At 41.3% G+C, this 10092-nt stretch overlaps 1 protein-coding gene across 2 annotated transcripts in view; it reads left to right on the forward strand.

Moving 5' to 3' along the window:
- Positions 1-9661, forward strand: part of FKBP10 (FKBP prolyl isomerase 10) — a 79851-nt gene extending 70190 nt beyond the window's left edge. For both annotated transcript variants that reach the window (XM_073572707.1, XM_073572706.1), the window contains exons 3-10: positions 429-618; positions 794-939; positions 2943-3132; positions 3255-3400; positions 3568-3757; positions 5858-6000; positions 8136-8299; positions 8982-9661. In XM_073572707.1, coding sequence (XP_073428808.1) covers positions 429-618; positions 794-939; positions 2943-3132; positions 3255-3400; positions 3568-3757; positions 5858-6000; positions 8136-8299; positions 8982-9167 — 1355 coding nt within the window. In that variant the 3' untranslated portion in view covers positions 9168-9661. The remainder of the gene's footprint in view (positions 1-428; positions 619-793; positions 940-2942; positions 3133-3254; positions 3401-3567; positions 3758-5857; positions 6001-8135; positions 8300-8981) is intronic.
- The last annotated feature ends 431 nt before the right edge of the window (positions 9662-10092 follow it).

Consider the following 10092-nt stretch of genomic DNA (forward strand, 5'->3'; position numbering starts at 1 on the left):
GTTTTCCACCATGTTGTTCTATCATTATGTTGCCCCTCCAGTAGACATCTGACACAGAAGTCCACCCGATCTAGAAGTCTAGCCTGATTAATCAAGACTGGCTTTTTGTACAACAGTCTTGATTAATATTGTGAGTGGAATGCAACAATTTTATGCTTTTTTAAACTGCGCACCACCACCAGAAATGTATGTTGGCCAGGCACTCGAGTATATTCACACCACACATGTGTCAAAAATTATGGTGAACTTGTCAGGTTGCTTGGCCACATCCCATCTTGCACGAGCTTCGCTAACCTTTCAAAAGGTAGGTGGAACAGGCGTAAAAACCACAAAACATTCTACAAGTTGCACAAAAATTTTGAAACCTCAAAAAGTCTGCTTGATGATCAGGGCCTATAAGTCTCTTCTAACACTTTATTCATTCTCAGCCGGGATGATTCCTGCCGACGCTACTCTCTACTTCGACATCATCTTGGTGGATCTGTGGAACAAGAAAGACGAGGTGCAGATCACAACCCTAGAAAAACCCATCCAATGTAACAGAACCGTCCAAGACTCAGACTTTGTCAGATACCATTATAACGGAACGCTCTTGGATGGGACATATTTTGACTCAAGGTAATAATCCACTTCAGAGCATTTATCTACAGTCTGCCCTTCTAACAAAAAGGGATTGAGCAAACAAGAAAATCTCTTTATTGTCTCGGACTTTAATGTACGTGGAGTTTTGAAAATCCATCTGAAATCTGTTCATGTTGTAAAACAACTGAAGATAACTCAGCTTTCCCTACAGCTACAGTCGCTCTGGCACATACGATACCTATGTGGGGTCAGGATGGTTAATTAAAGGCATGGACCAAGGTTTACTGGGCATGTGCGCTGGAGAGAGGAGGAAAATCATAGTACCACCATTTTTGGCCTATGGAGAAAAGGGATATGGTAAATACTCCCACTAATTTCCTTAATGTACTGTTCTGATTAGTTTCTTAAAGGTGTTGTCTCACCATCTATAATTGGCAAAATCACAATTTGTAAAAATAAGAAACTCTGCAACTTATTATAAAATCCTCTCTGTTCTCATGAATGGATGGATTTCTGATTTTATAGTTTACTGCTTGTTGTTTAGGATACTGGCCACCACAGCAATTTATCGAAGTTGGTCGGTTTCCTTGGCAAGGAACGCACATTTTCAAGTTCTTTGCTAAACAGCTTATAGGTACTGCTCTGAAGCTGGCTGGATTACTGGGTCAAGTCAGCTTCAGTTCGCTAGAGCCAGCTTAGCTCCTCTGATGCTGCATAGGCAATGCCACCCCTATCAGCATCAGAGAGCACACACTTCATCCAAGTTGGGGGACGGAACTGCCAATCATCAGGAGCGCACCACCCACTAGGCAGGAAGCCAGGAGAGAGGGGAGTAGTGCGCTCCTGCAGAACAGCAATGAGAACGATCCTTAATAAATTTATTTTGTGGTTGGAGCGCTGTCTTCCTACTTGCATGGCTATAGATCTAAAAAAATAACCTGCAGTCCCCAATAGAGGAATCTGTGTTATTAAAGGGAATCGGCTGTCCCCAAAATGCAAATTCAGCTACTTAAACATCGGTAAAGGGGAGCTATAAAAATCAGTCCCGTAATATACACTTTAGTGTTGTCATTACAGATAAATTTACTTTCATTTCATATGCAAATGGGAGAGCATCAGTGCACTTTTAGTGTGACCAAGAACTTGGTGCACAATTGAGCCCAATGCATGTCCAGCCCTGTTTCTAATCTAGATTGAGTGGTCACTTGCAACAGTGAGCACTGCTTCTCCCATGAAAATTTTTATCCTCTGAACATATTCCAATCATCATATTATATAGCACTGTGTACTTACAATTGCTCATTTTGCCTTTCTACCCAGCTATTTCTTCTTTTTTCTATTAGGTCTATGACATGTGATTAAAAACTGACTTGCTGAAGCTTTCTAAGCTCTATGTTGAATCAGGAGATCAATTTTCCCTGTGTGAGTCATAAGTCACTGCAAAAGTCCCTGACAGGGGAGGTAGGAGCAGCTGTGTCAGGAGCTAAAGAGTCACAGTGATTCATGCAGGAATAAGAGACTTCCTGTTTCTACATAGAGCAAAGAGAAGAATTTACTGGGTAGAAAGACAAAATGAGCAATTGTAAATACACAGTGCTAGATAATGTGATGACTGCACTATACGAAGAGGATAGAAACTGTGATGACATTGGAGGAGCACAGCGCTGCTCTTAGTGTGAGTGCTGGTACGCTCTGATCTCTAGCTTCTATCTGAAGCTAGCTGCTACATTTCCACTTTCTGTAGCGAGAAGCAGCCACAGACAGGCAGGAGCCAGCGCGTTGACACTGTCATCTTGCGCGGGTCTCCTTAGTGTCAGTGTTCACATGCAGAAACAGAGGCTTGAAATTAGGGATCATTCACTCTTAGCAAGCAAGGGCTGCCAAACAAGGTTAAGGACAGGGCTGGATATGAAAATCTGAGGGCATAACGGAGCACTGAGCGGTTGGCCGCACCAAAGGTGCACTGAAGCTCCTACATCTGCATATAAAGTCTAAATCAATTTATCTGCAAATGCAACACCACAAAGTGCTTATTATAGGGGATAAGGTCCCTACATAGATGTTTAAATAGCTCAATTTGCATTTGGAGGTGATAGAGCTCTCATGCTCCCTTTAGTATTGGCTGTTGGCAATGTTATCTCTTACATGTATGGCTAGGTAGAAGCTCTGTATTAGAAGATCAAAATGACTACTTTACTGATATATTATGAAATTAAATCAAACCCCAAAATTGTACCCAGAAACTGCTCACGTTACACTAATATTATAGTTTATTTACTATCATCTATAGTACAATACAAAATCAGGGTGTGTTTTTAAAGGATGTTCTCCATGTAATTCTTATTTGTCCTTCGCTCTAGGATCAATCATTCCTCCACACGCTTCTCTGGTATTCCATGTTCTGCTGATAGACTTTCACAACCCCAAAGATGGGATTACAGTACAGAACCAAGTCGTACCCCAAGACTGCAAGAGGAAGGCTGTTACGGGAGACTACGTCCGTTACCACTACAATGGAACCCTCATGGATGGAGTGTTGTTTGATTCTAGGTCGGTCTTATCTGTAATGAACTGTTAATCAGCAGGATCCTCCAAAATTCTTGGGCTAGTTGTCTTGGATGACTCTCCATCTGCCTGATGTGCAATATATATTGTATACCCTTTGTCTGCAGCTACTCCAGGAATAATACATACAACACATACATTGGAATGGGTTACATTATCCAAGGCATGGATGCTGGTCTTCAAGGCGTTTGTATAGGAGAATGGAGAAGAATCATCATCCCTCCACATCTTGGCTACGGAGAAAAGGGAGCAGGTAGGTGACCAAGGATCTAAGCCTAATCATCATTTCTACTGAATGTCTTGCATCTACCACAATAGATCTTTAGCTTTACGGGCATCACATTACTGTGTGCACTATTTTTCAGAAGATCAATTAATCCATATAGCTCTAATTGTATGCACTTGATTTCCCACAACTAGGAAATAGTATTCCTGGATCTGCTGTGTTGATCTTCGATGTTCATGTGATTGACTTCCATAATCCTAAAGACTCAATTGACGTGGAAGTGATCCACAAGCCAGAAGTCTGCAACGTTACTTCTAAATCGGGCGATTTCATCAAGTATCACTACAACTGCTCCTTATTGGATGGGACCATGCTCTTCTCATCGTGAGTATGCAAGTCAACTCTTTGCTTGAAGATGTGATCAACCACACAGAGATGACATCAATTTCACTGTAAGGAATTTGCTGGCCATGGCACAAGTAGACATCTCAAATTATTTACAGTGTAAATAGGGCTGTGTGTGGAGGAGCATGAATTTTCAAACAAACAGCATGGAGGAGAAAGCATCCTCCTCCACTATGTTTGATTAATTCCTATAACTTAAAAAAGAATACCAACCAATGTATCCATGACCAGAAGTTCATATTAGTGGGGGTTAACCTTGCTGAGACTTTCCTTGGAAGTTGCCAACAAGCTACTGTATATACAGTTGTGCTCAAAAGTTTACATACCCCAGCAGAATTTGAATGATAACACCAAAACTTTTTCTACACTCATGGCTAGTGGTTGGGTGAAGCAATTTATTGTCAAACTACTGCATTTTCGCTTTTTAAATCATAATAACAACCCAAAGCATCCAAATGACCCTGATCAAAAGTTTACATACGTCATTTCTTATTACCGTGTATTGCCTCCTCTAACATCAATGACAGCTTGAAGTCTTTTGTGGTAGTTGTGGATGAGGTTCTTTATTTTCTCAGATGGTAAAGCTGCACACTCTTCTTGGCAAAAAGCGTCCAGTTCCTGTAAATTCCTGGTCTGTCTAGCATAAACTGCGCGCTTGAGATCTCCCCAGAGTGGCTTAATGTTATCATGTTGGAACGTCCAAGTACATCCTATGCACAGTAGTATTTGCTGATAATGTGCTGCATTCATCATTCCTTCAGCTTTGACCAATTATCCTGTGCCTTTGTAGCTCACACATCCCCAAAACATCAGCGATCCACATTCGTGCTTTACAGTAGGAATGGTGTTCCTTTCATCATAGGCCTTGTTGACCTCTCTTCAAATGTAACGTTTATGGTTGTGGCCAAAAAGTTCAATTTTGGTCTCAACACTCCAAATTACCTTATTCCAGTTTTGAAGCTTGTCTGTGTGATATTTTGCGTATTGTAGGCAAGATACTTTGTGGCATTTGCGCAGTAATGGCTTTCTACTGGGGACTCAATCATGCAGCCCATTATTCTTCAAGTGCCTCTTTATTGTGCATCTTGAAACAGCCACACCGCTAGTTTTCAAAGAGTCCAGTATTTCAGCTCATGTTATTTGTGGATTTTTCTTTGCATCCCAAACAATTTTCCTGGCAGCTGTGGCCGAAATTTTTGTTAGTCTACCTGACCGTGGTTTTATTTTTACAGGGCCCTTGATTTTCCATTTGTTGATCACAATTTGAACGCTGCTGACTGTCATTATCAATTCCTTGGATATCTTTTTATATCCCTTTCCTGCTTTATATAGTTCAACTACCTTTTTCCCGTAGATCCATTGACCATTCTTATGCTTTCCCATGACTCATAATCCAGAAACGTCAGTGGCTGGATGAAATATGCAAGAGTCTGTCTGGATCCCAGAAACTCACTCAGCTTTTATGCACACACACTGATTACAAGGATGTTACCTTTAGTAGACAGTCGAACCCATTTGTGTCAACTTCTGTGCATGTTATGAGGCCAAAATCACCAGGGTATGTAAACTTTTGACCAGGGTCATGTGGATGTTTTGGGTTGTCATTTTGATTTAAAAAGAGAAAACGCAGTAGTTTGACAATAAATGGCTTCACCCAACCACTAACCATGAGTGGAGAAAAAGTTTTGGTGTTATCATTCATATTATCTGAAAAAAGTTCAAGAACACAAAAATTCTGCAGGGGTATGTAAACTTTTGAGCACATCTGTGTCTTAAAAACGGTAGGAACAAATTACAATGTAAGGCTTAAGGAGCACAGTACTCTATTTTATTGTGCCTGTTGGGGGTTTTGGCGTGTGGACACCATCAATATATTTTTCTGACGTGTGACCTGTTTATATAATGAAGGGAGCGCTTTCAAACTAGAATCCCAGATCCAAAGGTTATTTTACAATTTCCAGACATTGCAAACTTCAGGGTTCCTGTATGAAGCAAATATTTAGGTCCTGTCACACACAGTTCCATCTTTTGTAATCTAAGGCTAAAGGCAAATTTGTACATTATGCATTTGTTTTTCAGATACTCGTATGAAAATCCACAGCAGATCACCTTGGGCACAAACAAAGTTATAGATGGTCTTGATATGGGTCTGATTGGAATGTGTGTAGGAGAGAAGAGGATGGTCATTGTGCCTCCCCACCTGGGACATGGAGAAAGTGGAGGTGAGTCTTGTATGAATTAAAAAGAATAAAATGGCCTCCTACATGTGCAAATGGGAGTCTATTCTGGGAAATTGACTCTCGCCCCAAAACTGGCATATCATCTCGGAAAAGGCAGCTAAGTCATCTATTTGCACCCTTTACAAGGAAAATCAGTATAAGATGTTGACGTTCTGGTATCATACTCCTGACCTCCTTCACAGACTGAACCCCTCAATACCAAATGTGTGTTGGTGTTGCGACTCTGATGAGGGCACGCTGTATCATATCTTCAGGTCGTGTCCGGGGATTGAGAGTTTTTGGAGGGAGGTGGATTTGCTGATTTCCAAGATTCTTTTTGCTGAAGTCGAACTGGACCTGACCATATACCTGCTAAATCTCACTCCTAAAGGGATGGGGAAAAAGTCAGCTAAATTACTATTGCACATTCTCACTGCAGCAAGGTGCCTGATCGCCCTCAACTGGAGGCAGGTCTCCCCACCGTCCCACGTTCATTTACTATATAGAGTTAATGATATCCGAGGGATGGAATATAAGACGGCGATTCTAGTGTAAATGCGAGTGTGGAGAATTTTGATTCGGTCTGGGCTCCATGGGATTATTTCTGGGCTCAGAGAATTGATTAAGTCAGTACTTGAATGCTTGATCCTCCCTCCCTCTGGTACTTGCTCTCTCCCCTTCCCTTCCTATCCCAATGGTGTGTATCCTGTCTTCTTGTTTGTAAAATTTAAGGTTACATGTTCAATAAATTGTTTATGCTTATTCTGTAGCTTGGTTGGAGAGTCATTGCTATTCTCCTTATTTCTTCTCTTTTGTGCTGTAGAAGTTTGTCCTGACTTATCTTTTTTAGAAATTGATAACTCAATAAAAAATTACAGTTAAAAAAAAAAAGAATAAAATGGCTCTTGGCAAAGGCTGAGAAATGGATGACTGCCCCACTGTGACTTTCCCTCTCACCATGAGTTTTCCTTCCATAAAAGGTTCCAGGGTTAGTAGTGTATTTGGTCTAGTCATCTACAATAACGATCCCCTCAGCAGTAGCTCAATGACTATCTAGCTAAACACATGCAAGGTACCTCTGTGAAAAACATGGATGGGGCACAGCAGATCTTTTTTTGGAATACTTGAGCCAGGGATATCAGATCTGGTAATTTTGTGAATCATACAGGCTGATATATATATATATCAATTTACCATAGGCTATCTTGTCTGGTTCTATGTCAAGTTAGACTCTTCAAGTTGGATACCTTGGCTGTAACTTTTTCAAAGGAGACCTCATCCATGTTCAGGCACAGTCCACGCACTGCCACCATTTGTCCTTGCTGACCATCCAAATTTTGTGAAGAAAAAAAAAAAAAAAAAAAAGTAATTTCTGTATTTGGAACCTGCACAGAGTTGGCTATCCTTTCTCATTGGAAGCTAGAGAGACAGATTAGTGTCCGAGGACTTCTCTGAAGGAAGGGCTGCCCTGCTTGTAAGAGAAGTACAGTACTGCTGATGACAACATGAGCTCATTCCATTTCCTGGCTCATTTCTCAAAATCTTAAAAGGAAATGTTTCCAGCTCCTGGGTATATTGACTTTCTACTGCTTTAGTCTTTTACCAGGGACAGTGGAATAAGTCCTATTAAACAGGGTGTTGTTAGTTATGGTTGTGTACATAGTAAGAAATGGGCACAAATTGGGTTTCCATCTTTAGAATAAAAAATGCCCTGCTGGCCAAAAGGGTGGCTCTTACTGAAGTGTAATGCCGTTTTCGGATCCACATTAGCCATCCATGCGCTTTTGACATATAACCTATTAGACTAGGAAATGTCTTGGATTATAAGTCACCAAATCTATGGACAACTTTCCCATTTTGGGATGCAATGAGTTTCCTGATCCATACTTAGTTTACTTTGGCTATACTGTATTGGGCAACTTCATCTGCTAGAGAAACAGATCCAAAATGTCCAATCCTTCTTTCCAAAAGGCAACTGTTGGGTTGTCCAACATAAAAACTTTGATCTAATGCATATGAGCAGTTTAATATATTTACACAATGTAGAGTAGCCTTACATGTAATATGATGTAGCTGACTCTTCCCAATATATGGATCACATAGGACCAACTCTAGAATTCTCTGTTATTTTACTGTAGCTCGTGGAGTTCCTGCAAGTGCCGTAATGAAGTTTGAGATAGAACTGATCCATCGCGAAGAAGGAGTGCCGGATGGGTATCTGTTTATATGGCTTGCAGATACTCCCGACAATCTATTCGAAGTAATGGATTTGGATAAAAATGGAGAGGTTCCATTGGAAGAAGTAAGTAAAGGTTGTCTTTATGTTACAGCGGTAGGACAGAAATCCAGCAAGGATGGACGCAACGCCCCCATATGTACCATCATTAGTTATCATGCAGTGATGCTACATTGCAATTTTATGTCACAGAATGATGAGTTTCCGTGTACCCCTAGCCCTAGATTTCTTTTTACATACACATCCCTTAATTCCACAAATTGAGCACACTGCTGTTGCGCTGCTGAGATATTCCACTGGTCTGCAAGCAGGTGATTTTGCCGATAAACATGTTTGGATGGTGGTCTAAAGTGTATGGGGCCGCACACTGATGGTCGGGAAAGATGTTGATTGCGCATGTCCAATTTCGGACTGCCGATTGCATTGTTCTCCCGGAGAGAAGCTGGCGGTTGTCTCATAGAGAACACAGACATACTCGGCCAAATGAGCGCTCCTGTGCAATCGAGAGTCAGCTCAGATGGCGGTCGCCCGAACAAGCATCGTTCGACAGACAGCCATCTATTGTGTATATACGGCTTTATAGTGAAAAATACTCAAGGATACCTGGTGGTGAAGCGTGGTATTACAGAGGTGAGGAATCTGGATGACTTTGTGCAAGTCCCTGAATTATAAATGTTTATTTATACACCGCCAAAATATTCCACAGCACTTTACAATTCAATGTTAATCTAAAATATTATTTTTCCAGTTTTCCGCCTTCCTAAAAGCTCAGGAAGAGGAAGGGAAAGGCCGATTTCTTCCTGGAGTAGACCGTGAAAAGTCCATCGCTGACATGTTTATAAATCAAGACAGAAACAAGGATGAAAAAATCACTGCTGACGAACTGAAACTGAAGACGGAAGAAGAGGCAGAGAGGGTTCATGAAGAATTATAGGAGTCAGCCTGGTGACAACTCAGGAGAAATGCCAGTCCCACCTCCGATACCACCATCCCTGCCTAGGTCCATTGTGCACTGCTGGTGCGGACTGTGACTTCTGGATGCCTAGTACAGACAGGGGCGGCTGTGACCTGTTGTAGATGATGGGCTTCTAGACTCTTCGAAAGGAGGTTATTTGGCAGCTTTGCAAAATCCAATCCACAATTGTGGAGGTTATAATCCTGAGCAAGGACTGATCTGATGGACACCAAGGGGGTAAACAGGACTTCATGTAATTAATTGCTAATGCAACAGACTTGATAGTTTGCTTTTCTTTTGCCCAGGGAGTAATGGACCTTTCAATTGTCCCAAGGAAATCCTGAATGTCATTGATGCTGTATTTCAGCCCCTCTCCCACACCAACACGTCAACGTTACATGTTGTTCTCAACAGGACACAATGTTATTTTTGCAAAGAGATTTTCCACTATTAAAAGCAGTGGATGATTTTTACAGTGACTTACTCCATTTTATTTTAGTATGGTCATACGCATAAGGGAGCTCACTCCAGACTCACCCTCACATGCACCCTCAGCTGAGCTGAGTGCAATAAGCAACTGCCAGGGCACCACTGGCAGCTACTTATATCCTTGTAGAACAAAAAGTGTACTGAGATAAAGTAGGCCCCCGTACACATTAGATGGTTAGCCAACTTTAAATTAAAGTGCATGGGAGGTCTTAGAGGAAATCTCCCTGTGGGATCAACCGTCCAAAAGCATTTATATCGGCATGTAGGTCATAGGAAGATGACTAAAATGATACCTTGAAATCTGCGATCCAATACGGTGTTCCAGAGAAGTGTACATTTTTTTCTGAATTTGTAAATAAGCTGTTAAGATCTAAGGGCTGGACATAGATCTCCCCAAGAATCTGCCTCCAAAACT

Source organism: Dendrobates tinctorius, unplaced genomic scaffold, assembly GCF_039654945.1.
Source record: "Dendrobates tinctorius isolate UK_male_01 unplaced genomic scaffold, ASM3965494v1 ptg000032l, whole genome shotgun sequence".
Classification (NCBI taxonomy): domain Eukaryota; kingdom Metazoa; phylum Chordata; class Amphibia; order Anura; family Dendrobatidae; genus Dendrobates; species Dendrobates tinctorius.